This window comes from Plecotus auritus, assembly GCF_963455305.1.
Source record: "Plecotus auritus genome assembly, chromosome: 4".
Classification (NCBI taxonomy): Eukaryota; Metazoa; Chordata; class Mammalia; order Chiroptera; family Vespertilionidae; genus Plecotus; species Plecotus auritus.
In genome coordinates, this window is record NC_137775.1 from 86,951,621 (window position 1) to 86,978,988 (window position 27,368).

General features: G+C 43.0%; 1 protein-coding gene across 1 annotated transcript in view; it reads left to right on the plus strand.

Annotated features, from left to right (window-relative positions):
- Positions 1–9,535: 9,535 nt before the first annotated feature.
- TNFRSF21 (TNF receptor superfamily member 21) overlaps positions 9,536–27,368 on the plus strand; it is a 72,305-nt gene continuing 54,472 nt past the window's right edge. The window contains exon 1 of the mRNA XM_080666671.1: positions 9,536–10,046. Within this exon, the coding sequence (XP_080522797.1) occupies positions 9,960–10,046 (87 nt within the window). The 5' untranslated portion in view covers positions 9,536–9,959. The remainder of the gene's footprint in view (positions 10,047–27,368) is intronic.

Consider the following 27,368-nt stretch of genomic DNA (forward strand, 5'->3'; position numbering starts at 1 on the left):
AACCAATTAATGCATAAATAAGTGGAACAACAAATGGATGTTTCTTTCTCTCTTCTTCTTCTTCTTCTTCTTCTTCTTCTTCTTCTCCTTCCTCTCTCTCTCTCTCTCTCTCTCTCTCTCTCTCTCTCTCTCTCTCTCTCTCTTCTCATGCATTTGTTACAAACACCACCACCACCAAAAACAACAGCAAATCTTCTGAAAGTGTATTATTTCAATTTCTTTACTGTTATTCATTTTGAATAATTGTTTTATTTAAAATTTTTTTTGTTTTGGTCAATGTTTGCTATCTTCATTTAGAGGGGAAAAATTAAATAAAATATGTGTTATTCCAAAAAATAAAAAAAATGTAGTAACTGTACAAAAATGTTAAAATATTAAACTTCTAAAATGTTTTGGTAAGTTTGTAACACATATTCTTCTGAAAGTGATAAAGTTTCAAACTGCACTAAGACCTTTGAGACACCCCTTGTAAAACACTATATAAAGTAAGTGCTGTGGGAAATAAAAGTGAAAGATTTAATCAAAAGGGAAAATTCCCTCCTGAGAAAAAGATCCGCCAGCCCCCACCCCCCGCCCCCCTCAGATTAGTTGTTGCAGGCTAGTCATAAAAAGAAAACAACCTTAAAGGTCCTTGAAAGGGTGAGGCAGGTTGTATGTGTGTGACAGTAAACTGGGGAATGTGTGATAATATTGCCTAAATTTCCATTGTGTAAGAAAGTGACTCTGGATCCAGTTTTCTTTTGCCAAGGAAGTTTTCTCTCTCCATTTGTCAGAGGCTTTTAATGTTGCTCTTATAATTTCCAATAGCTCAAGAGAGGTGCTGGTGTATCTATTCATCCAAAAGTTTTTCTGCAACCAATAATCTATTACTGTGAAGCAATCTCTTGTGTATTGGCTAGAGAGGTGAGCTATGAAGGCATAAGACTTGAGTTCAGGTTCTGTCTCCTCCAGTGGCTAGGTATGTCACCATAGGCAAGTTACAAAACTTCTATAAGCCTCAGCCTGCTCATCTGTAAAATGGGGATGAGGATTCCAATAATCTATGCCTCCAAAGTTTGCTGTGTGGATCAAATGAGATAATGTATATAAAGGACTTATATGGTGACTAACTAGTACATAGTAAATGTTTAATACATGTTGCTGACTATTAGTGCTACTTCGACTACAGTGCCCCAAACCCTCTCTGTGCTCCCATTGCAAACAGAATCAGGTTTCTTTGTTTGAAGTTGGCAAAAGGAGAAAATGACTCCTTTGTTTTGCAAAATGCCTAATTGAAAGGCAACATCCTCTGGTGTCCAGAGGGCTCTGAATAGCAAAGTAAAATTTTTCTTCTCTAAGACGGGAAAGTTTTTCTATGCAAAATAGTTTGGGATTTCCTAGGGACAGACACCTGGTAGATTTGGGGAAGTCTAGGAATGCTGGGAAAAAGAAAGATGCAAGAAAGGACTATGCAGAGAGGGCTGGCCCAAGAAACAAGGTGGGACTTTTCAGGAGACAGAGGCTGTGTGTCTCAGGCTCCCTTTAACTGGCAGGTGAACTTTCAGAACAATAGCAGCATTTAATCTAACTTCCTCTTGTGCCCATGTTCTTGACCCCTTCACAGCATGGCATCCCTCTGCTCAAAATGCAACTTCTTTGGGCCTCCCAGATGGACCCCCAGTTGATATATCTTTATTTCCTATTCTCTACTGTGCACTATGCATAGTACACACTATGTTTGCATCTCATATAACAATTATTCAGTCATTTGACAAACATGCATTGCATGGTCTGTGAGCCGAGCTCTAGGTAGGCACTTAGTATAGTGTCAAAAGCTGAATATACTTATATGTTGCCAATATGTATTTTCAATAATATTGCAGCCCTTTAAAGGCAGAAGTCACCTTTATTCACCACTGTACACTCACACTGCCTAGCATAATGCATTCAGCATCATCAGTCCTCAGTCAATATTTGCTGAAATGAATGAAACTGAATAGAGGTAAAATACTCAAATGAGTCTGGACAGATGAGTTCAACTGGTAGAGATTCCAGGTAGAGAAAATGGACTAAAGAAATTCACTTCGTAAGAAAATGCATGGTATGCTCTAGCAACAGTGAAAAACTCAAGTTCTTTATGGCAAAGGGAGTGGTGGATGATGAGGCAAATAAGGGAGGTTGAGACCATTATTGTGGAAAAAGCCTTGAATGTTAAAATGAACATTTTATACTTAATTTTTTAGTCAATGGGGAGTCATCAAGGGTTCCTCAGTAGCTCTCAAATATAATCAAGGTTGTGATTTGGGGAGCATCATTTGCCTATGCTATGTAGGAGTGTTAGAAAAGATGGATGAGATGGACATCCTATAGATGAGGGAAAAGGAAAGAGATTTTTTAAGATGCAGGGAGAAAAAGAGTTGCAATCTTAGAGAAGGCAGGAGCAGGGAACTCAAGATCATAAAAGGAAGCTTCAGTCCTGGCAAGAAAGACTAGTGCTTCAACCACTGAAATGGAAAAAAGAAAAAGGAAAGGAAAGATAATTGATAGATCCTCCCTTCCCCCAACTGGTGGGCGGAGTATGACGTAACCTGCAGCCTAGAAATACCTGAGTGACTAACCATGTACCTTATGTGGACTATACACTGAGTGGACAGATTATTATGATCTCTGAATGCATAATAATCTGGCCACTCAGTATATATATATATATATATATATATATATATATATATATATATATTAGAGTATTAGAGGCCAGGTGCATGAATTCGTGCATGGGTGGGGTCTGGCCAGCCTGGCAAGGGGAAGGGGACATGAGCAGTTGGCCAGCCTGCCTGCTGGTCGAACTCCTGGTGGAGGGGACAATTTGCATATTAGCCTTTTATTATATAGGATATATACTGAGTGGCCAGATTATTATGCGTTCAGAGATAATAATAATCTGGCCACTTAGTGAACATTGACCCACCAATCAACACCTGCCAAATACCCTGGCCTAAGCTCTTGTTCCTATACGGACCATACATTAAGCCAACAATCAGCATGTGCTGAGTACACTAAGCCCCCATTCCTTCCCATTCCTCCCCTCAAAAGGCGTGTTCATCTCTGCACGTGTTGCTGTTCTCCCCTTGCGAGATAGCTCGGCAGGTCTCTTTCCCCTAATAAAGCCTGTAATCCTGGTTTTCGGCTCCCGATTGATTTCTCAATAATGACTCTGACTTGTGAGGAAGGAAGCTTCATTGCACAGCCAAGATGTCAAGCTTATCTGGTAGAGATAGAGGATTTGAGGAAAATAGAAGTAAAAGAGAAAAGCATGATTGCTGCTGAGCAGTGAGGATGGAGCTGAGGTAGGACAGTGCCGAGAACCAATTCCAGCATGTAATAATTACAAGAGTTTTACCAAAAGGTTGGTGAAGCTTGGGGAGCTCAACAGGGTTGAGTCACATGTAGTTTACCTGTTGGAAATGGCTACAAAGCATTTCCCCCAAACCTGAATAGGATGATTGTTAGTTGCCAGACAGCTCAGGGCATTTTATTGCCTCCTGTTGGCCAAACACCTGAACAGCTGTAGGCTATTCCCCAAACTGACAATGTTTCTGTATACTCTTTGATACCGTACCCTTTGAAGTGTATATTTCCACCTTGCCTTGGGACAAATTGTACTAATAAAAGCAGGTTCCTTGGCCAAGATGAGAGCCTTCTAGCTCCTTCAGCTGGAAGCTCCTCTGACCCCCAATGCCTTTCAAAAATATCTTTCGTTTTTGGACTCCTTCTTAATCATCTATGCCCAGCCCCTTTCTCCAGAATGCTGAACCCTTTGTAATGCTGGGAAAAAGAACCTCAACAATTGATGCCCGAACGAGGGGCTCCAACAGGACAGCATGGAGTTGTTAGCATGTTCAGGACTTCTTTACCAACACTGATGTGAGAAAATGAAGACAGAGTTTCTGCCAAAATAAACGTTGTACTCTGAGGATGGTAGGCCACATGGTGAACAACACTTCTGGGGCAAATGAAGTGACAAAAGGAGGAGAGAGGACACACTGGGAGAGCAGGGAGAGGTAGATAGATCAGAAACCATGAGGAGGATACAGAGCAGGCTCAGTAGGGCTGAAGGGGGCCGGGGAAGGACAGAGTATTACCAGAGACCTCGGTTCTTGTCTTCTTGAAGGAAAGATTTTAACCAAGAGGCAGAGTGTAGAAAAGCAAGCAAGAATTTATTGACCACAGCAGAAACACACTTAAGACAGTGAAACTAGGAAGGTCATAGAAGAAGTAGCAAGAAAGCCTACGCTGGGCTGTTTGGCTCACTGGGAAGGCAGAGAAAAGGGGGCCTTGGAGACAGGTTCAAGGGGTTAGCCAGGTTCAAGGGGATGAGTTGCCACTGCCCATTACTCCCCTGGTTGCTAGTCTCTGGAGTCCCTTGGAGTTTAGAAGATATGTGCCTGAGTGGGGAGAAGAAGAAGAGAGGAAAGGAAATGGCAAGGTCTCGCTCCCCTGAGGGAGAGCACACTGGGACCTTCATTTTCAGGGGTTTTAAAGGCTGGGAATTTGGGGGAGGTCTTAGGGATGGATCACTAGACTATTCATCAGCTTTATACTGATGTAGCAAAATGAGATTTATTCTCTTAATTTGTCTACCCTTGGGTGTGGTTGGCAAATAGCCCTTAATTGGGTTTCTGTTATCTATCTCCCTGAGTAGGGTGACTTAAGCCAGTGGTTGGCAAACCGCTACTTTTTACCTCTTTGCACACAATATGCCACAATTGCCTAATCCTCACAGCTTCCAACTACACGGTAACACTTAGTCTAGTCCAGTGGTTGGCAAACTCATTAGTCAACAGAGCAGCAAACCGTGGCTCTTGAGCTGCATGTAGCTCTCGAGCCGCGGTTTGCCAACAACTGACTTAAGCTATTTATCCTCTGGTTAGGGAGGAGTGCAAACCATCTACTCTTAAGTGCCCTTGGATTAGGGAAGATAGGGTTTACTAGGTGGCTGCAAACTGCTGTTTAACTATATAATCTGCTTGTCCTTGAACTTTCCTAGCTTCTTACTATCTGTATTATAAAAAGCAAGTGGCCGTAATGCAATAATGCCACAACAAGCAAAGACTGGTCACCAGCAGGTACATGGAGCACCTCTTGGTCCCTCCCCCCGGCCCACAGCTCATGTGGTGTGGCCACAGGCTCTGATCACAGCAAGGCTGGCAGCAGTGGGTGGGAGGCGCTGTGAGTGCGGCAGGGCAGCGGACGGGCGGGCGGGGCGCGCGGGTGGGTGGGGCGAGCGGGTGGGTGGGGCTGCACGATTTCTGGAGCTGGGCTTCTAGTTCTATAAGGGTGTTTGGTCTCAGAGCTAGAAATGGCAATATCATGTCTTCCTTGTCTCTGTGCCTTCGTTTGTGTTGCTTTCCTGGCTCAGAAACCCGACCAGTTAATCTCAATACAAATTTCCCCATTTGGGGAATATCCCCTCCAACCTTCTCCAAGTAATCAAAACGTCAACAGTCTTCTTCTATACCTGTACATTTCAGGCCACACATCTCAGCACTAAATTACAGTCTGATCCTGTAGGCTTTCATGTATGTTCATCTCATCTATCTGATTTTATGGAAACTTCTGGAAAGCAGAGAACTTGCTTGATGTGCTATCTGCAACCCTGTCTCTTAGTGAAAAAGAAAACGGGGGTGGGGGGGAGGGGGCTTGCAACCTAGTTCAGTATCTGGTTAAAACTGTAGTCTTACTTCCCCACTCAGACTGACTTGGGCGGAGCTGTGGGGACCTTCAGGGGCCTGCCATAGGAGGAGATACCGGTATATAGGTCAGAGTCTCCCCACGAGTTCAATTCAGGCTTTGGATCCGAATTCCCCTGGACTAGCAGATATGCAAAATAAAGGTTAAACTTTCCTCCCTCAGAGTGCTGGCTGATCGTTTTCCTGTGCATTCTGCCGAAACATTAGAAGAGTGCTAAGCCAAAGCTGGCCCTCCATAAATACTTGGTGATTGAGTGGATGAAAGGAGATCAGTCAGAGGGAGCAAGTGAGAAATGTGGAAAACCCAAGGACTCCATGATTCCCAAACTGGACAAACGACTCCTAAACACAAGTTAATTGTATTCCATGCTCCTTCCACATCTCCCAGCATCTGCTTGGACCTCCTCATCCCCAAATTCTCACTTCTTCAATCTTCTCTGCCTTCCTACTTCAAACAATTTCAACTCCTCATTGCCAGGAAAAAGTATTTTACATGAGCCAATTAGAATCCTGGAACTTCAGTCGTAGAAAGGATAATGAAAGATTGTTTGACCCACATTTATTTTTTTGTACATTGGGAAGCTTAAAAGAAAACTCGAACAAATGCAGAGAAGTGCAGTGACTTCTTCAAATTCACATGGCTGGCTAATGCCTTAGCCAAGGTCAGAAATCAGAGCGCCCAACCATTACCTTTTCTTGACACTATATTGCATATCAGGTAAGCAATTTTTCTAGCCATCTTAGCCCCAAATTCTAATGTGTGTCTGAAGAAATTTCAAACTTTTTTTTTTAAACTTTAAAAAAATATATATTTTATTGATTTTTTACAAAGAGGAAGGGAGATGGATAGAGAGTTAGAAACATCAATGAGAGAGAAACATCGATCAGCTGCCTCCTGCACAATCCCTACTGGGTATGTGCCCGCAACCAAGGTACATGCCCTTGACCGGAATCGAACCTGGGACCCTTGAGTCTGCAGGCCCACACTCTATCCACTGAGCCAAACCGGTTAGGGCAGAAATTTCAAACTTTTAAATCTAATGTTTCTTCTCTAAAGTAACTCATGAAAGATTATCATCTCCAAAGGGGATTGGAGAAGAAGAGTTAATTTATTAAGTACATATTAAGGGACAAGTGCAGTGTAGGGAATTTTACATATTGTACCTCATTTATTCCTCATACTATCACCATGAGACAGTTTTTACTGTCTTATAAATGGAGAAACAAACAAAAAACAAAAAAACAAAAACAAAAACAAAATAGCAAGGTTTGTGCCTAAACCTACCCAATTAAGTAATACAAGGGAGATTTGCTCCATATCTGGTGGCTCAAAAAACCCATTATCTTTCCATTAAACTATTAAACGAGGTCTATTTTCTCATCAACTCTCCCATCAAGTGAGAAATGATTCAGGACTCTGAGTGGAAAAAGCTTATGGCAAAATGAAAACATTACAGGTGTGGACTTCTAATGCACGTGGATAACAGGCAATTCAAGATGAGTTCCTCTTTTCACAATACTGCAGGTTCTCTCCTGCAAAGGGAAAAACAATTTAATTACCCCACTGTTCTTGGGAATGAGACAAATATGTCATGCCTTCAAAGGATTGGCTATTTTATTTTTCAAATTATCCCTCTTTTATCATCCCAGAGAAAAGGAAGTTCCTGAAATCCTTCCAGCTTTGCAATTCTGTTCCCATTTCATCTTACCTGTGAGTGCCTTGTCACCATGGAGACTTGGTCAAACTCATGCTCATGCACTTAATCTTGCAATCTATTACTGACTGGCTGCTACTCCTTAGGCCAAAGAACAGCAAGTTCTTAAATGAATTCTCCTAAGGAAACAGAGCTGCAGGCCAGTTGTTTAACCCCAGCCTGGGAAATAGCACTTTGGTAACATACAAGATTAAACGTGTTATTGTTTTCATAACACAACTCGGGATGTTTGAAGTAAGACTTGGAAAATGAAAAGGTATACCAGGTGTGTTAACTATTCCACTGCTTATCAAACTTCCTAAGTTTGTTTCATTCAGCAAATATTTATTGAGCCAGGTAAACATCTTGAATCTCAAGTATGGAGATATAAAGATGATTAAAACATGGACTTCGGCCCCAAAGAACTCAAAGTCTGCTCAAGGACACAGAGCGGTAAACCAACTCTAGTATAATGTCATACATGCTGTAACAGAGACTGTGGTGGTGGTGGTGGGGGGGAAACTAGAGGAAGGAACAACGAAGCCTTTTCAAATGAGGATAGAGAAAGTGAAGAGAGGGCATTAGAAAAAGCTTCCCAGATGAGGTAGCATTTGAGTTTGGTCTTAAAGGGTGGTTTTGTGAGAAGTCAATAAGCAGAGGAGGGAAAATGAAAAGAAAATAACACCTAACACAAGCCTGGAAGTATGACAGGGACCAGGTAGTTAAGGGACCAGGTAGTTAAGGAACAATGATCTAATGGGATTAGTATGTGAACCCACAGTTCACAAGGATTGGCAGGTAGTGGGGATGGGAAACTAAGCTGGGATATAGGAAGTCAAGGCTCGAGGTGCTACATCTGTAAGTGTTGTTTGGCTTTGGGCGAGGGAAGGACACGATCAGATCTGGGTTCTAAAAAGTTTATTTTCCTTCGGGTCTGAAGAAGAGATTAAAGATTGAGAAGTCCAGGCAAAAGGAGAGGCAGGGATGCCAATCTTGAAGTCTGTGTAACCATCTACGTAAGCGGCCTAGACCAGAACAGAGGGGCTATAGAAGAGGAGCCAGGGGAAAAAAGATAAGGATAGGTTAGAATTGATTAAGATAGAACTAGCAGGTGTTGGTGACAGATTGAAGGAGAGGAATGATGAATAAGTTCTAGATCTAGACACTTGTCCTGAAATGTTCCTAGCTTCTTAGTATTCTGTACCACCCTCACCTCCAGCAATGTGGGAGATGCCAGCCATCCAGGACCATGCTCTGAAGCAGGATACTACCTTTCTTTCTACCCATCCATATGCACGAAGACATTTGGAACTCAACTGAAATATTTTAACACTTTTTTGGGGGTGGGGTGGTGTTTCTTATCTCTATGACAATCTGATTAAAAAACTCTGGGTGCTTTAATTAGGAAAATGCACCTGCCCACCATTTCAAGGATTTCCAAGGCGACCCTCCATGTTGCTTTCCTGGCTCAGAAACCCAACCAGTTAAACCCAATGAACTGGGACCCTCCATGGAGCCAACTGCAGGGCCTTGGGGTTTGGAATCCTTAATCTGGATTTCCTTAGCTGCATTGGTTAGCCCGGAAGTTTTCCAAGTTTAGCCCCCATTAAAATCACCTGGAGAACTTTTAAAATTCCAAATGCCCAGGCCACACCCAGCTCCGATCAAATCAGAATCCCTGGGTGGGACCGGGTCTCAGTATATGTTTTAAATTGTCCAGGTGATTCTAAAACGCAGCCAAGTTTGAGAACCAACTCACTAGTCTCTTTTGACACGCAGTTGATCTAAGTGCTTATGTTCGATAGCTGTTTTTAATCCTTGGGTCAGAAACAATAGAAAGGCGCCTGTCGCAGATATCATTTACTCAGAATCACCCTAGGAAAAAGGGCTTGTGATCCGGGTATGCATGCCCTCGCGTTTTTCCTTGGGTCCGAAAGCAGCTGCAGTTTTTTTCAGCGAACGCCAAGGGGCACCCTCTTCCTCCTTGCCTCACCGGGAAAGCCTTCCCATTTCGGATCCTACAAAGAGACCCTCCTCTTCCCGGGTGACGTCACAAAGGGCCGATCCTCCGCCCCTTCGGCGCCACCACGTGTGTCCCCACGCCCGGCGGCCACCGACTTAGTCCCTCGCTGGCGGGTGCAGGCAGTGGAGGAGGGTGGTTGGCAGTGCCTGGAAGCTTCGCTATGGGAAGTTGTTTCTTTGCTCTCTCGCGCCCAGCCCTCTCCCCTTGTTCTCCGCAGCCGCTCTCGGAGGAGAGCACGGGGAGGCGCCGGTTGCAGCCGAGGCTGTCTCTCCCCGCCCGGGCGGCCGCGCCGCTGGGCAGGTGCTGAACACCCCAAGAGCCTCCGTCGCCGCCTCCCTCCTCTGCCCAACGGCCCGGCCGCCCGGCTGCCGCAGTGCATATGGGGTGTTGGAGGTAGATGGGCTCCCGGCCGGGGAGGCGGCGGTGGATGCGGCGCTGGGCAGAGGCAGGCGCCGATTCCAGCTGCCGGAGAGCCACGCGCTCCCGGCGCCCCTGCGAGTCCCCGGCTCAGCCATGGGAATCTCTGCGAGCGGCAGCACCGTCCTCGACTCCTGCAGCCGCATCGCCGGAGCCACGATGATCGCGAGCTTCCTCCTCCTGGTAAGCGCTCGCTTGGAGGACCGCAGGCTGCAGCCGCGCGGGAGCAGCAGGCGCAGCTCTCCCGGAGCGGGGCGGGTCCCCGGGCGTGGACTGCAGGGGGCGCGGTGTCGGGCCGGCTGGGTTAGGGGGCTTGCAAGGGAAGGCAACACACCGGAGGGCTCCGACCGGTTATTTGGCGGAGTCGCAGGGCTCAGCTGGGACTAGGGAATGAAGGCGAATTGTTTTCCTTGAAATCGGGCGTCGTTGGAGGAGGCGCTAGAGGTGCGGGCTTCCTGCGCATTTCAGGGCTTTTCCCCTACTCGACCCCCTTATGCTCCACCTTCCCCTTCCCCTTCCCCAGCCTCTGGCCGCTGCTCTCTCCGGGTGGTGTGGGCCCGCGGCTGCGGTGTGGGGCGCTGAGGGCTGGCGGCGGCCGGCGCTTTGTTGCAGCTGCAGTGTCATGTCGGGATGCTACCGCAGTGGGAGATTGGTACCGGTGCGCGCCGGACACTGGAGACCGCCCGGTGCACCGCCCCTAGCATTCCCCGGCAGGGCGCAAGTCACCCCTCCCCCGCCTCTGCTCCTGGGCTCGGGTGGGTCCCAGTTTCTGCACGCCAAGAACACAGAACCCTTAGACCCACTCTCAGGCGCCTCCAGAGCGCCGGCTCTCAGCCAGCCAGAGAGCTGGCACTTGAGTGGGGTAAGGGGGAGAGAGAACTACATAAAGGAAGATGAATTTTATCCAGTCTTATCTATCCCTCCTTTACCTGCAGCCAGGCTGGTGACCCTGCAGGGTGGGCAGGTTCCTTCTTCGGGACATAAACTGCATTTAGCTCTAAGGCATGCCCTAAACCTAGTCCTTGATCACTTACATGGTCGAAGCCTGAAACTACCCTTGACCCAAAACTTATTTCAAACTCCCCCAGATCCCTTCCTTTTCTTTCCAGATGTTAGAGGGAGGGAGCGAGTTAGGTGAAGAAAATGCCTTTGAGATCAAACCCTGGAGCCACCATAAGCTTCCCATGCCTATCTTTTTGTCTCTGCAGAGAAGATGGAGATTCTTAGCTAACAAACAGACAAAAACAAAAACAAAACAAAACAAAAAAACACCAAAAAGCCTAAAGGCAGGCTTGCTGTCTCCTCCTGGAAAGGGTTTAATGCCTGGTCAGCCAAGATCTGCTTAGATCCCAAGGCAGTGCAGTTGCTATGGCCTGGAATTCATCCTACAGACACTCTGGTTCCCTGTGGGAGTGTGTGTTTTCAGGGGAAGAGAGAGATTAAAGAAAGTTTGGTGCTGTTAGCATTTATAATGAAGCAAGTACCAGTCTCCCTTCAGAGACTCTTTTCTGCCCATTTATAGTAATGACAAAGTGAAGATTTCTGTCCGTGAAACTAGTGTGGATAAGGAGCAGGAGGGGGCCCTTTCAAACAGTAAACCTGGATTGACAGTCTTGGTGTGGAGAGAAACCCATCTAAACCCATATTAGTAACCTTACCACTATTGGAGTTAGCTCTATCCTCCTTGTCCACCTTAGATATACCATACCTACCTGTCCCACCGACACACCTAATTATTATTCTCCTCATAGATTCTACTCCTAGATTAACTCTTAAGTCAATGTAATATTTCATTTATTTTACCTCTTAGTATGAGCTAGGTGCTTAAAGTAAAGTCTTGATGTAATCTAAGTATATATGTTGCTTTAACCAAATGAGAAAGACCCCAGCTCCTTTTCCTAAGTTACTAAACTTAGTATGTAAAGACTTGTAACTGAAGACCTGAGATTTAAAATTGGCTATCTCTTTAAAAAATGAAATTTATATTAGAGCTTAGAAGCAATATCAAGCTGTTAACTAAAAGAGGAGTCCTTGGTCTCTTGCTAACTATAATAGAAAGGCTCTTACTCAATTCATGGAATGGCCTGGGGTTGATCCCTTTGTCCCACAGTGTGACTGAGAGGGTGTATCCGAGTTACGAGGGGCTGGCTGTGCTGTAACCCACAAGCAGGGTGGGGAGCAATATCTTATTTTTAACATCCCCACTCTGCAAGATCCAGTCCTCAGGACAGGTGTTGTTAAAGTATAAAATGATCTTATGACATCGTTCTAAGGATTACTTATCCCTTTGGATTCTTGGCTACAGAAAATGACAGGCACCAGCACCCAGAGCCCAGGTAAATCTGTCAGGTGCTCAGGACGCTTCTGAAGGAAGTGGGAGGTTAGTGACATTACCCATACATTGCAGTTAGATTAAAAAGTAATGAACCCGGAGTCTTAAAAATGGTGGTGGAGTAAGTGGAAGCTACACTGACACTCTCCCAGGACCAAACTGGAAATACAACTAAAATACAGAAAAAAACACCCCTGAAAAATCAACTGAAGACTAGCTGGAGAGAACCCTGATAACCAAGGACGAAAAGTGGAGACTGCATGGAGACTGGCAGGAAGTGTGGAGATGCGAAAGGGCCGGCCAGGCTCCCACAGACAGCAGCTGAAGGTCCGGAGAGATATCTTAGTTGTGGGCGGTTCCTACTGAGAACTCTGGGGTCTAAAACCCAAGCTGGGCTCCCCAGCCCAGAGAGCTAGAACTGGGAAAGGTGCCCACAAAACATGTGGCTGTGAAAAGCAGCAGGGTTACTGTCTGCCAGCAAGAGATGGCTGGAAATGCAGGCACCCTCTTAAAGGGCCAAAGCACAAAATTGTGTATGCAACCACTCACCTTTGGCTCCACCAGAGGGAGGGCAGAGTGGACTGGAGCTGTGTGAGCAGAGTCCAGGGTTGGGGGCTTTGGAGGGTAGCCACCCTGGTTTTCTGTGCTGATTCATTCCTTTACGCTGTGGAGGACATTTTTCTCCGTGGACCTTTGCTATCCAGGTGGTTTTTGCCTGCTGGAAGACCTCTTGCCCCACCCTGACAATCAGACTGCAGGCAGAGGCAGATCTCTGGAGGCTTTGAGACTTTGCCTGATCTTCTTTGGGGCTCTGGGCTAAGAAAAGCAGACATTGGTGCACATCTTGGTCCTTTCCAAAGACACACAGCCCCAGCAGAAGGAACCACAGGCTATGGATTGCTGCTAGGTCCAAATAGGGTACTCGGGGTCAGTAACCAACAATGTCTGACATTGTCTTGCACTAGAGATTGAGAGTTGTAGCAGATCTACCTAATATATAGATACAAACCCAAACAGGCAGCCAAAATGGAAGACCTCTTGTCCCACCCTGTGGTCAATAGCCTGAGGCTAATCCAGCCTGAATAACAACTAAATGAAAGAATAAGAGAATTCTTCAGAAGAAAAGCTAAACAAAATGGGGATAAGAAATTTCAGATATAGAGCTCAGAATAATGATGGCAAAGATGCTCAACAGCATGAGAAGAGATATAGTAACTATGAAAAAAAAACAGTCAGAAATAAATAATGACATAGCACTAAAAGAACACATTGGAAGGAATACACAGCAGGTTAGAGGAAGTTGAAGATCAGATCAGTGAATTAGAAGACAGGGTAGGAAAAGAAAACCACTCAATCAGAGAACCAAAAATAAAAAACAATTAAATAGGAGGACAGCTCAAGGGAGCTGTGGGACAACAGGGAATGTAACAATAGTCGTATAATAGGAGGGAGAGAAGGAGAAGAAAGCAAGGGATAGAGAATGTGTTTGACAAAATAATGGCAGAAACTTCCCTAACCTTGTGAAGGAGAAAGTTACACAAGTTCAGGAGGCACAGAGAGTCCCAAGCAAGAAGAACCCAAACACGCCCACTCCCAGACACATCATAATTAAAATGCCAAATATTAAAGACAGAGAGAAAAGTAATTTTCTAGCTACAAAGGAGCTCCCATAAGGCTGACAGCTGATTTTTCATCAGAAACTCTACAGGCCAGAAGGGAATGGCATGAAGTATTCAATTTAATGAATAGCAAGGATCTGAAACCAAGATTACTATATCCAACAAGGCTATCATTCAAAATAAAGAGCTTCCCAGACACAAAAGGCTAAGGAGTTTATCACCACCTAATCAGCACTGCAAGAAATACTTATGGGACTGCTATAATGAGAAGAAGAAATAGAGAGAGAGAAAAAAACCCTAGGAATACAGAATTAAAATGGCAATAAATAAGTACCTATCAATAATAACCTTAAATTTAAATGGGTTAAATGCTCCAAGCAAAAAATATAGGGTAGCTGAATGAATAAAAAAAATATGACCCAATTATTTGCTGTCTACAAGAGAGCCACCTCTGAACAAAAGACTCACACTGGATGAGAGTGAAGGGATTAAAAAATATATCCATGCAAATGAAAAAAAAAAAAAAGCTTAAGTAGCAATACTCACATCTGACAAAAAGATTTAAAAATGAAGGCCATCGCAAGAGACAACAAAGGTCACTGCTTAATACTAAAGGGATAGATACAACAAGAGGATATAATCCATATATGTACCCAAAATAGCAGCACCTAAATATATAAGAAAACTTCTAGAGGATTTTAAAGGAGAGATTGACAACAATACAGTCATAGTATAGTACTTTAACACCCCCACTGACCTCACTGGATAGATCTTCCAGACAAAAATTTAACAAGGACACAGTGACTCTAAACAATACATGGGATCAGATGAATTTGATTCACATTTATGGAACATTTCACCCCAAAGCTACAGAATATACATTCTTCTCAAGTGCACATGGTTCATTCTCAAAGATAGACCACATGTTAGGACACAAAACAAATCTCTACAAGTTCAAATCTCTACAAATCTCTACATATCAAGTATCTTCTCAAATCATAGTGGAATTAAATTAGAAATCAACTATAGTAAAAGCAGTAAAAAACATTCGAACACATGGAGGCTAAATAGCATGTTAATAAGCAATGAATGGGTTATCAAGGAGATCAAGAATTAAATAAAAGAATTCCTAAAAACAAATGGAAATGAACACACAACAACCCAAAATCTCTGACATGCAGCAAAAACAGTCCTGAGAGGGAAGTTCATAGCACTACAGGTCTACCTCAAAAAACAAGAAAAATTAATAATAAACTATTTAACCCTACAATTTCAATAATTAGAAAGAGAACCACAAGAAAAACCCAGAGTACGTAGAAGGAATGAAATAATAAAGATTAGAGCAAAAATAAATGACATAGAAACTTTAAAAAACATAGCAAAAAATCAATGAAACCAAGAGCTGGTTCTTTGAAAAGATAAACAAGGTTGGTGGACTGTTAGCCAGACTCATCAAAAAACAAAGAGAGAGGACCTAAATAAAATCAGAAATGAAAGAGGTGAAGTAACAACTGACATCATAGAAATACAAAGGATTGTAAAAAAAAATACTATGAACACTATGTGCCAACAAATTAGACAGTCTGGGTGAAATGGACAAATTCCTAGAAGCATACAATCTTCCAAAACTGAATCAGGAAGAGTCAGAAAATCGGAATAGACTAACAACTAATGAAATAGAAGCAGTAATAAAAAATCTCCCAGCAAACCAAAATCCTGAACTGAATGGCTTCCCAGGTGAATTTTACCAAACAAAGAAGATCTAACACCCATCCTTCTCAAACTATTCGCAGAAATTAAAGAGGAGGGAAGACTTCTAAGCTCTCTTTACAAGGCCAGTATTATCCTAATTCCAAAACCAGATAAAAACACTACAAAGAAAGAGAATTACAGGCCGATATTCCTGATGAACAATCCTCAACAAAATATTGGCAAATAGGATCCACTAATATGTTAAAGTGATCATACATCATGACCAAGTGGGATTTATTCCAGGGATGCAAAGCTGGTACAATATTCACCAATCAGTAAATGTGATATACTCAAACAAATTGAAAGAGAAAAAACATGATCATATCAATAGACTCAGAAAATAGATTCAACACATTCCAACATCCATGTTTAATAAAAACTCAGCCAAGTGGGAATAGAGGGATCATATCTCAATATAATAAAGGCCGTATATGACAAACCTACAGCCAACATCATACTCAGTTGGCAAAAACTAAAACCATTTCCCACAAGAACAGAAACAAGACAGGGATGTCCACTTTCACCACCCTTATTCAACATGTACTGGAAGTCCTAGCCACAGTGATCAGACAAGAAGAAATAAAAGACATCCAAATTGGAAAGGAGGAGGTAAAACTCATTATTTGCAGATGACATGATATTGTATGTAGAAAACCCTGAAGGCTCCACCAAAAACTACTAGCTTTAATAAATGAATTTGGCAATGTAGTGGCATACAAATTAACACCCCAAAATTGATGGCTTTTTCATACACCAATAATGAATTCTTAGAAAGAGAAACTAAACCAACAATACCATTTACCATTGCAACAAAAAATTTAAGATACTTAGGAATAAACTTAACCAAGGAGGTAAAAGACTTGTACTAGGAAAACTACAGGACATTGAAAAAGACGTAGAGGAAGATATAAACAAGTGGAAGAATATACTGTGTTCATGGATTGGTAGAATTAACATCATTAAAATGTCCATACTACCCAAAGCAATCCCTTATTAAAATACCAATAGTATATTTCACAGATCTAGAACAAACACTCCAAAAATTTATATGGAACCAAAAAAGACCCCAGATAGTCACAACAATCTTGAGAAAGAAGAATAAAGTTGGAGGGATCACAGTACCAGATATCAAGTTATACTCCAAAGCCACCATAATCAAAACAGTCTGGTACTGGCACAAGAACAGGCATATAGATTAATGGAACAGAACACAGACCCCAGAAATTGACCCAAACCATTATGCTCAGTTAATATTTGACAAAGGAGGCTACAATGGAGTCAAGATACTCTCTTCAATAGATGCTGTTGGGAAAATTGGACAGATACATGCCAAATTTGAAACTAGACCACCAACTGACACCATACACAAGAATAAACTCAAAATGGATAAAGACAAATGTAAGTTGTGAAACCATAAAAATCTTAGAAGAAACCATAGGCAGCAAAATCTCAGACATCTCTTATAGCAATATGTTTATGGATACATCTCCTAAGGCAGTGGTCGGCAAACTCATTAGTCAACATAGCCAAATATCAACAGTACAATGATTGAAATTTCTTTTGAGAGCCAAATTTTTTAAGCTTAAACTTATTCTAATGCCACTTCTTCAAAATAGACTCACCCAGGCCTTGGTATTTTGTGGAAGAGCCACACTCAAGGGGCCAAAGAGCTGCATGTGGCTTGTGAGCCACAGTTTGCTGACCACGGTCCTAGGGCAAAGGAAACTAAGGAGAAAATAAACAAATGGGACTACATAACAATAAAAAGCTTCTGTACAGCAAAAGAAACCATCAACAAATTGAAAAGGGTGCCCACTATATGGGAGAACATATTTGGCAATGATACATCTGATAAATGGTTAATATCTAAAATATATAAGGAACTCATACAGCTTAATAAAAGGAAGACAATCCAATTAAAAAATGGGCTAAGGACCTAAATAGACACTTTTTCAAAGTGGATTTACAGATGGCCAAGAAACATGAAAAAAATGCTCAAACTAACTGATCATTAGATAGATGCAAATTAAAAGGACAATGAGGTATCACCTTACACCTGTCAGAATAGTTACCATCAACAAATGACAAGTGCTGGTGAGTATGTGGAGAAAAGAGATCTCTAGTACACAGCTGGTGGAAATGCAGACTGGTGCAGCTATTCTGGAAAACAGTATGGAATTTTCTCAAAAAAGTATATATGGAGCTGCCACTTGACCCAGTGATCCCACTTTTAGTAATATATCCTAAGAGACCCAAAACACCGATCAGAAACAATGTATACACCCCTATGTTCATAGCAGCACAATTTATAATAGCTAAGATCTGGAAACAGCCCAGATGCCCATTAGTCGACGAGTTGATGAAAAAAGCAGTGGTACATTTAAACCATGGAATATTATGCAGCAGTAAAAAAGATCTCTTACTCTTTGAGACAGCATGGAGGGATCTGAAGAGTATTATGCTCAGTGAAATAAGCCAGTCAGGGAAAGACAAGTATCACATGATCTCATTCATACCTGGAAACTAATGAACAAAATAAACTGAGGATTGTTAGTGGTGAGATAGTGAGACCTCTGGTGTAGAAAAGCAAGCAAGAATTTATTGTCCACAGGAAAAATACACTTAGGGCAATGAAACAAGGAAGGGCATAGAAAAAGCAACAGGAGAGCCTAGCCTGGGCAGCTTTGGCTCACAGGGAAGTCAGAGAAAAGGGGGCCTTGGAGACAGGTTCAGGGGTTTAGCCTGGTGAAGCTGTCGCTGCCCATTGCTCCCCTGGTTGCAAGACTAGTGGGGATCCTTGGAGTTAGGAGATGCATTCCTGTGGGAAATGAGAGGGAGAAGGGAATGGCACTGGTAGGCTCCCTGGAGGGAGAGCATCCTGGGATCTTCGTTTTCAGGGGTTTTAAAGGCTGGATATTTAGGGGAGGTCGTAGGGGAGGGTCAATAGAATATTCATCAGCTTTATACTGATGTACCAAAATGATATTTATTCTCTTCATTTGTCTGTCCTTGGTGTGGTTGGCAAGTAGACCTTAATTGGGTTTCTGTTACATCTCTCCCTGAGTAGGGTGATTTAAGCTATTTACCCTCTGGTTGGGGAGGAGGAGTGCAAACATTTTACTTTTAGGTATTTTTAGTTCAGGGGAGCATAGGATTTCCTAGGTGGCTGCAAACTGCTGTTTAACTATCTTAGTTTCTTGATTCCACTTGTCCTGCAATTTTCCTAGCTTTTTACTATGCTATATCATGATTATATATAAAAAGTATGCTGTGTTAGGTGCTTTATATACAGTATCTTATTTACTTTCAACATTTCTGTGGAGCCTGTGCTATTCTTTCTGTTTTACAGGTGAGAAAATGGAGGCAGCAAAAACTTCATTGGTTTGTGCTGGTCCACACAGTTCACACGTGATGGCACTGGGGCTGGACCCCAGGACTGCCTAACCCCCCAGTCCTGTGCCACTCTATTTCATAATTCCAAATTGCTAGATGGTGAAATGTCACAACAGAGAAGGCTCACTGGGGAGAAAGCTGAGACTGGTGGTATGATTTGTTGCAAAACATTAATGAAAATTACATGAGTGCCTTTGGAAGGAGGTGTTCTTGCTGCTTGTACTTCTGCTTCTGATGAATTGTGTCTGCATGATATTGGAAAGTCAACCATAAACTGAAAGATAAAATATTATGTGTTCCACGCCAAAAGTTTGTAGAGAAGATAAGTGAGACCTTTGGGTTTGTACTAGTGTTAAGGAATGCCCTAGAAGAGCTTGCCTAGTATGAAACAACACACTCAGATATCTTTTGCCCTCAGGGAACTGGCTTTGACTGGACGATAGAATGTTGGCAGTGGGGCAGTCTGAAGAGAAGGGAGCCATCATTGACAAAGAAATGAGGTCTGAAATGTTGGAAAGTACTATTCTGCATGCATCATGAATTCCAGATAGAGGGACATTTGCTGTAAGAGCCTGTTCAGTTGTGTGCTAGCCTAGAAAGCACCAAGTATTAGCGTTTGTCACTGTCGTTGTGACTAAATGTCTAGCTCCTGACCTTCGTTTATCAAGGTTAATTATCAGTATCTTGGCACTTGACTTGGGCTGTTTGACTAGGCAAGCATGGGGATGGGGGCTGAAGTCCTGCCCTGGACTTGGTGGCACGTTCAGATAGAACTTTGAATCAGAGCTGCTATTATATCCAAAAGATTTTCTCCTTTTTGTGTACCTTAACTCCAGAATCCTAGATTGTGAAAACTGGAAGGGAAACCAACCTGAAGGGGAAAAAAAAACAGCCTAGATTGGGAAAGCAACTTATTTTTCATGTCAATCAGCCTACATTGCACATGTTCTCCGCGAGAGGCAGTGGGAACCAGGGATGAACAAGGATTTGGATCTTGCCCGTATGTACAGTTTGTATGGTATATAGAGTGTGCATGGCTATCAGTCGTGCTGGGTGGATTTCACTCTCTTGAATGGAATCAGGGGATGAATGTACAAAAAGCAAAGCACACAATGTGATTGATGCTAAAATCTTTAAAAATCTGAAGTAAATTTGGCTGTTATTTTGAAAGTCAGAGGAAGAAAAACCTGCCAAGTTTCAGAAGGACATACATTAGCCTCCGCAGGGAAAGTGGCTTCTAGTCAGCAGAAGCGGTAAGGCAGGCCTGGACTGGAATGCAGGACCTCTGACTAAGCCCAGGAATCTCCATCCCTATTGTCAAATGTATAGAACGTGATCAAGCTTGCTTTTTTATCCGAACTGTTTCTAAAGGCATATGGATGAATCTGCCTCGGGTCCAGTCCAAAAGAAAAAAACAAACCTCCAGTGTAAATAAAATACATAAGCAAACTAAAATCATCAAGAAAAAAAAAATTCCTTGTTAATGGAATGTGTACTAACTTAAATTGAGAAAAACCCTGAGACTAAGTAGGCAGAGATCTACCAATTGGGTAAATTACATATGTTAGTGTGGTTTAATCTGGAGTTAAGGACAAAGTCTATGAAATAGCCGGATTTGGTACGCACGGTTATGCCGTGTTTTCCAGGACAGTTTGCAGAAGGCCCCTCTCTTGGGGTACGTCCTTTTTGGATAAGGGCAAGTAGGTGTGAGCTGCTGGGCCGACTCCAGCAGGTGGTGTGTGTACTTCCTGTATCATAGATCAGAAGGTGGAGACATCACACTTGAACTTTACACTTGATTCAGTCTGTGAAGGTGAGCGGTAAAGCCTCTTTGGAGACTCTGTAGGCAAGTTGCAAATTGGTGTTGTACTCAGCTGGCCCTTTATAAAGCATGTAAACTATACTTAATTGGCTTAAGTAAACTTTATTAAATTACTAGAGGCCCGGTGCATGGATTCATGCACATTGAAAGGAAATTAATTAGAAGAAATTTTTTAGAGGCCGGGGAGGGACTGCAGTAGGGCTCCAGGGAGTGTCCGGCCCATCTTGCCCAGTCCTGATCAGCTGGACCCCAGCAGCAGGCTGACCTACCAGTCGGAGTATCTGCCTTCTAGTGGTCAGTGCGCATCGTAGCGACTGGTCAGACAGTGGAACAAATGGTCGGACACAGCATATTAGGCTTTTATTATATAGAATTTTTTTTGTATGGGAAATGGTCAGATACATCATCAGACTTGAACTAAGTGACTTCTCTTTCTTTTTGTTTTTATTTTATTTTTTCCATCACCATTTATCCCTTCTATGCCCTCTTCCACCTCTAACCTCCCCCACCCCCCTAAGTGACTTTTCATTATGGATACTTCGAAGCTTATAGTCCAGTAAGCAATAATACTCTGCTGGCCCTCTAACCCCAAGCAGGTCAGGCAAATTCTGGTGGTGTCAGGTCACTGGCAACTTCCTGGCACATTCAGGTGCTTCTCTTCTATGGCAGGAAGAACCCTGGTCGCCTCACTGCCTCTGGGCATGTGTACATGACCATTGGGAGCAAACTCGGTCTGGACCATTCTTGACAGAATGAAAACTGGAGCCATCAGAGGAGTCAACTGGTTCCCCAAATTGAATCTCCATTTAGCGTTAGCTGGACGCTGGGCTTTGTGGCTGCTGGAGGAGCAGCTGCTGAGCTTTGATTCTTTAGGAATAGGGGTGAGGTCGTGAATAAACACTGGCCTGGCCCCAGTGTTTGTATTTGTCAAATACTGAAAATAAACAGGAATCCTAAACTGGTGTGAATGCTGCCACCTGGCTTTCCTGCCACCTCCCATTTGCAGCCTGAATCCAAGAGGAGCTGGGCAGAGGTCACAATCTGGGAGGACTCGGCAGATGTCCGTGTGTGCTGGGTTTGGGGCTGAGGGAGGGGGGGCTCACGGGTGTTAGGCTGTTGATTCAGAGTGGTGATCTCAGTTTTTCGAGGGGTGGTAAAGGCTGCTGGGAGTGGTTCATCCTCCCTAGATTCTGACTATCTAAATTTTTCGTTTTCACATGTCAACATCCTGGTGTTGGAGGTGACAGATGTTTGCAGTGGTGGTGGGAAAGTTGTGCTCAGAGGGACCTCAGAGAGGGCAGACCTGGGCAGGGTGTGGGTGGGTAGTGAGGGCACTGAGCGATAGCCCATCTTCTCTTTAGAATATTTGAAAATCATGTTTAAGGGTTTGTTTTCAAGAAAAAAGAAAAAAACAAAACAAAAAACAGGAGAGGGGGCTTAGGAAGCTAAGTCCTAACAAGGCTTATTATCTGATCTTTCTATAATTTTCAATTTGCTCTTCTGCCACCAGAATTGCCTGGTGGCTCAGTCACTTGGAGCCATTTGCAGAACTGTTTTGGGAGGAGGATGATGACTGGAATGGATTTAGGAGAGAGGAGTGAGGCCATGAGTCCTGGAATCAAAAGAGAGCAGCCGTGGATTCAGGAGGGCTTTAGCACTGAGAACTCAGAGGGGAGGAATATGGTGGCTATTCATGTTAATCATCATTGATGTTGATATTACTAGCTCCTATTCATTGAATACTTACTATTGAATAGCTTACCCTTGAATACCTTTTAAAAATGACCTCAGTTAATCTTACACATCCAGGGGATATATTATTAGCCCCCTTTTACACAGAAGGAATGAGATGTAAGAGAGGTTATAGTGAAGCAGTTGGCAACTGCTAAACAGAGGACTCAAATGTAGGCCACTGTGGCGGCATACACACTGCCGTTTCTGCCAAGTTGCGGGTAGGGGATGAGTAACCTTAATTTACTGGAATTTTGTTTTCTGTTAAGGGAATGGTTTTACTCGAGAGTTGAACATTCTCTTGCCATCCAAAGAGCACTTCTGCCCTAGGATGGCACATGGAATTTTAGCCCAAACAGCCGATTGGAAAGCATGAACAACCTGTGTGTGTGGGTTGAAAGGGGAGGGCGTGGAGTCATTGGCAAGCATTTTCCTATGGTGTGACTGTGACGGGCAGTGGTGCCATGGTAAGGTGGAAAGATACGCTTGCAGACTGCAATGTTATAAATAGGGAATGGATACTTTGCTTTCCTGCTACTTGGGTCATTTTGAAAAATATTTGCTTAGTGAGTAACAGTGTGACATGGGTTCTGCTTAGCAGTGTGGTTTCAACTCACTTATCCTGAGAAATTGAAGACCTTTTAGGTTTTCTTTGCTGCCAACCTGATTATTTGTATAGGATTAGTGCATGAGTTTGCATCATCGGTTGTTAGCATTTCCTTTGTTAACTATTCAGGTCTCTGAGAAACAGCTTTAACTCCATGATTGTGTGAGGTTTGTCAGACTTCCCTGGTAGCGCTCCCATAGCAAGCTTTCAAGCATATCTCTTCATAGATTGCAGATACTGGGTAGACTAAAGGCAAAGGGGAGAGGAAATTTAATCACCAATTCTGGGAAAGAGGTTGGAGTTCTGGTCTCCCAAAGAACCTTTGAGACAAGACCATTATCTGATTTCATTCTCAGTATGGCCAGGTAAGTTTGTTTAATCAGGGTTAGGAGAGGTAGGAGGGTTGAGAAAGGGGAAAAAGCTTCAAAGGCAAATGGTGACAAGCTTCCAGAATAATTTAACTGGTTGTTAGTCATTCCTTGCTCTTCCCTTAATTCTAGAAGTTCAGGGCTTCTCTCTCTCCTTTTGGGTTTAAATCTTGTGTTAAAACTGGGTCCAGGAAAAATACCAGATCAGACGGGTTTGGGTGTGCTCCTTGCCTCATTTGGAGTGCTCAGGGCCAAGGCTGCGATTCCATTTCAGCTTCTCAAAGACAACAATGTGCTATTCATCTTTCTGTTTCTGGTTCAGTGCCATGACACCTAGTAGTTAAGCAATAAATGATGAATGAATTCCAGAAGGATCTTGCTCTAAACTAACTTCATTCTAGCCCTAGCCCGTTTAGCTCAGTGGATAGAGTGTCTGCCCATGGACTGAAGAGTCCCAAGCTCGATTCTGGTCAAGGGCACGTAACTCGTACCTCAGTTGCAGGCTTGATTCCCAGCTCTGGACGGGCTCGTGTGGGAGGCAACCAGTCGATGTGTCTTTCTCACATCCGTGTTTCTCTCTGTCTGTACCCGTCTTTCCACTCTCTCTAAAAGTTAGTGGAAAAATACCCTCGGGTGAGGATTAATACAAAATAAAACAACAACAACAAAAATTAGCTTCATTCTAGACAAGTTAGAGGACAGTTGGAGCTTGAACTATATCTCACTACTGAGAGCTACAAAGCAGATTAGAAGAACGGGTATGGAATTCTCCTTATGCATCTTCCCAATTCATTTCTGTTCTCTAACTGTACAAACATTTACATATAGTTAAAACTAATGTGTATGTATTTGCTTGTGTTCTGCTTTTCTTCATTTACGTATAGCTAAAACTAATGTGTATGTATTTGCTTGTGTAGCTATTTTCTGTTATCTTACAGAGATATATTTCTAGTTTTCATATATTTAACAAATGTTCATATGGTGCTTCTGTTAAATGTCGCATTGCTAGACTCTAGGTATGTGATAGTAAACGGCTATTTATGGTCCCTCCCTCTTGGAGTTCATAGTTTATCAGGGAAGATAAAAGAAGGACAAGCCTTCAAGAACAGAAGGAAGAGTATGTCGGAAAGAGGGAACAGGATGTGGAATGGCCCAGAGGTCAGAAAGAGTCTGCATGTTCAAAGAATAGAAAGAAGGCTGATGTGGTTGGTGCTCAGAAAATAGGGGCAAAGGGCACGTGGATTGAGGTTGAAGTAGTTGGGCCAGATCATACAAGACCTTTTTAAAGTGTGAAAGTGTCAGGCTATCACCCAGAGTACAGTGGGAAGCAGAGTTACAATGTGGCTTGAATTACTGGTAGATTTTTTTTTAAGGATCACTCTGGCAGCTCCATGGAGAATGGCTTAGGGAAGCATAGAAGCAAGAGAGGGGTTGGAATCTTTCACTGTGCAAGGGAGAGATGACAGTTCTGGGGTGGTGTCAGTGAAGATGGGGAGTAACAGGTAGATTTCAAAGATTTTGGGGAGAGTTTACTGATGGTGATATATGGGGGCAGGAAAGGTTGAAGGAAAGCAGTCATTTAGTTGAGTCTGTGGTGGTCTGATTACTTTGAAGGGAAAGGCTGGGGGAGGAGTGGGTGGGATTGGGGAACCCAGAGTTTGGATGGGTGTTAGTAAGTTCAAGGTACCCATGCTCGTGTCAGTTCAAGCCTTCATGCCTACCGTTTCTAAGAGCCGCCTCTCCGGTTGGCAGTGCATTGAGCCATCCTCCTTTTGTTGGACGCTTGGATTGCTGTCATTGCTCCTGCTGCAAGCAAGCAGCACTAACGAGTTGTCTGTGTGCAAACCAATTACTCTTTTTCTTTTTGGGCTGTTCCCAAAGGTGAGGGGTATTTGAGGTGTATTCCCCAAAGTGGAATTACTGGATCACAGGAAACAAGTGAACAGCTTTATGGTTCTTGCTGCATATGTCCACATTGTCTTTGGAAAGACTGGATTAAAGTGCCACCAGCAAGCTATTAATGTGCCTTTACCCCACAAGCCTGCCAGCATTGGAGCTTATCACTTTAATTTAGTTATGCTGCACAAATTTGCATTCCAGTAGTTTCCAGGGATGTCGTAATTTATCCACGTGATAATTACCTTTACTCACATTGTCCTCTGTCCCCACTATATTTTTAAAACATACTTTTATTGATTTCAGAGTAAGGGAGAGGGGGAGAGAGAGATAGAAACATCAGTGATGAGAGAGAATTATTGATCGGCTGCCTACTGCACACCCCGCACTGGGGATTGAGCCGGCAACTCCAGCATGTGCCCTGACCAGGAATCAAACTGTGACCTCCCGGTTCATAGGTCCACGCTCAACCCCTGAGCCACGCCTGCCAGGCTGTCCCAACTATTGAGTGAAATTTATGTTAACCTCATTTGCATTAATTCTTTACATTTTCAGTTATAACTTTTTATTATCTGTGTATGCCATATATTTTTACATTCTAATTTGAATATTATATTTAATAACACCAAATTAGGTTAATATCCTTAAATCCATTCTATTTGTGTGGAAACTACTCAATTCTGCTCCTGCAGTACTTTGAAGCAGCCTAAGCCATCCCTAAAAGAATGGCATGGCTGTATTCCAATAAAACTAAATTTATGGACACTGAAATTTGAATTTCAAGTAATTTTCTTGTGTCACAAAAATATTGTTCTTCTTTTGATCCCTCTCCCAACCCCCAACTATTTAAAGCGTAAACAGCATTTTTAGTTTCTGGGCTATAAAAAAGTAGGCAGCTGGCTAGCGCTTGTTCACCCATGTTAGACCTAGAATCATTAACATCTTGAGGGACTAGATCAAAGAAACTCATTCTTTGGAAAATGCTTACTGAAATTCTGCCCCATTTGTCCAAAGTGTATTTATTAATAGTAAATCCTCTCTCCTCACTTGTGTTCTCTCATTTACTAGATATACTAAGTTTATATATTGTTTTATTATGTTAATATTCACCTGAGAATACTTTTTCCATTGATTTTTTTTTTTTTTAAGATGGAAGGGAGGAAGGAGAGAGAGAGAGACATTGATTGGTTGCCTCCCAAGCGCCCCCTATTGGGGATGGAGATCAAAGGAAGAGCAACCTTGCCCTGGTCGGTTTGGCTCAGTGGATAGAGCGTTGGCCTGAGGACTGAAGGGTCCTGGGTTTGATTTCAGTAAAGGGCACATTCCCCGGGTTGTGGGCTCGATCCCCAGTAGTGGGGCGTGCAGGAGGCAGCCGATCAACGATTCTCTCTCATTATTGATGTTTCTATCTCTCTTGCCCTCTTCCTTCCTCTCTGAAATCAATAAAAAAAATTCGTGTTGTTTTTTTTTTTAAAAGGAGAGCAACCTCAAACCAGACCCTCAAGTGTGAAGGCCTACGCTCTAACCACTGAGCTATGCTGGCCAGAGCCCAAGTTTATATTTTAAATATGTTTTGAAATGCCCCCAGGTTTGTCTTTTGCCTCATTGTTGTACAATCTGTATTTTTTGTTTTGTAGTATGCTCCAAGCCTAGTAAGGCATATGAGCTTTTTAAATCTGGAGTCTTTGATACATTTCTCAGGAAGTGAATATTTGCATTTTAATTGGGGCATTTAAAAAGATTGTCTAATCCCAAGAGAATGAAGTGAAAATATGGTAAAATGATAAATAGAAGGAGTGATAATTAAAATAATTAACGTTACATCGTACTTACTTGCGTTACGCTTTGTCCTCTCTGCTTTACCTGTAGTAACCATTAATTCTGAAAACCATCTTAAGAGAGTAGGTGTTACCAGTATCTTCATCATACTAATGAGGAAGCAGGCAGAGGCTGAGCCCCTTGCCCAGATCCCCCAGCTAGGATCT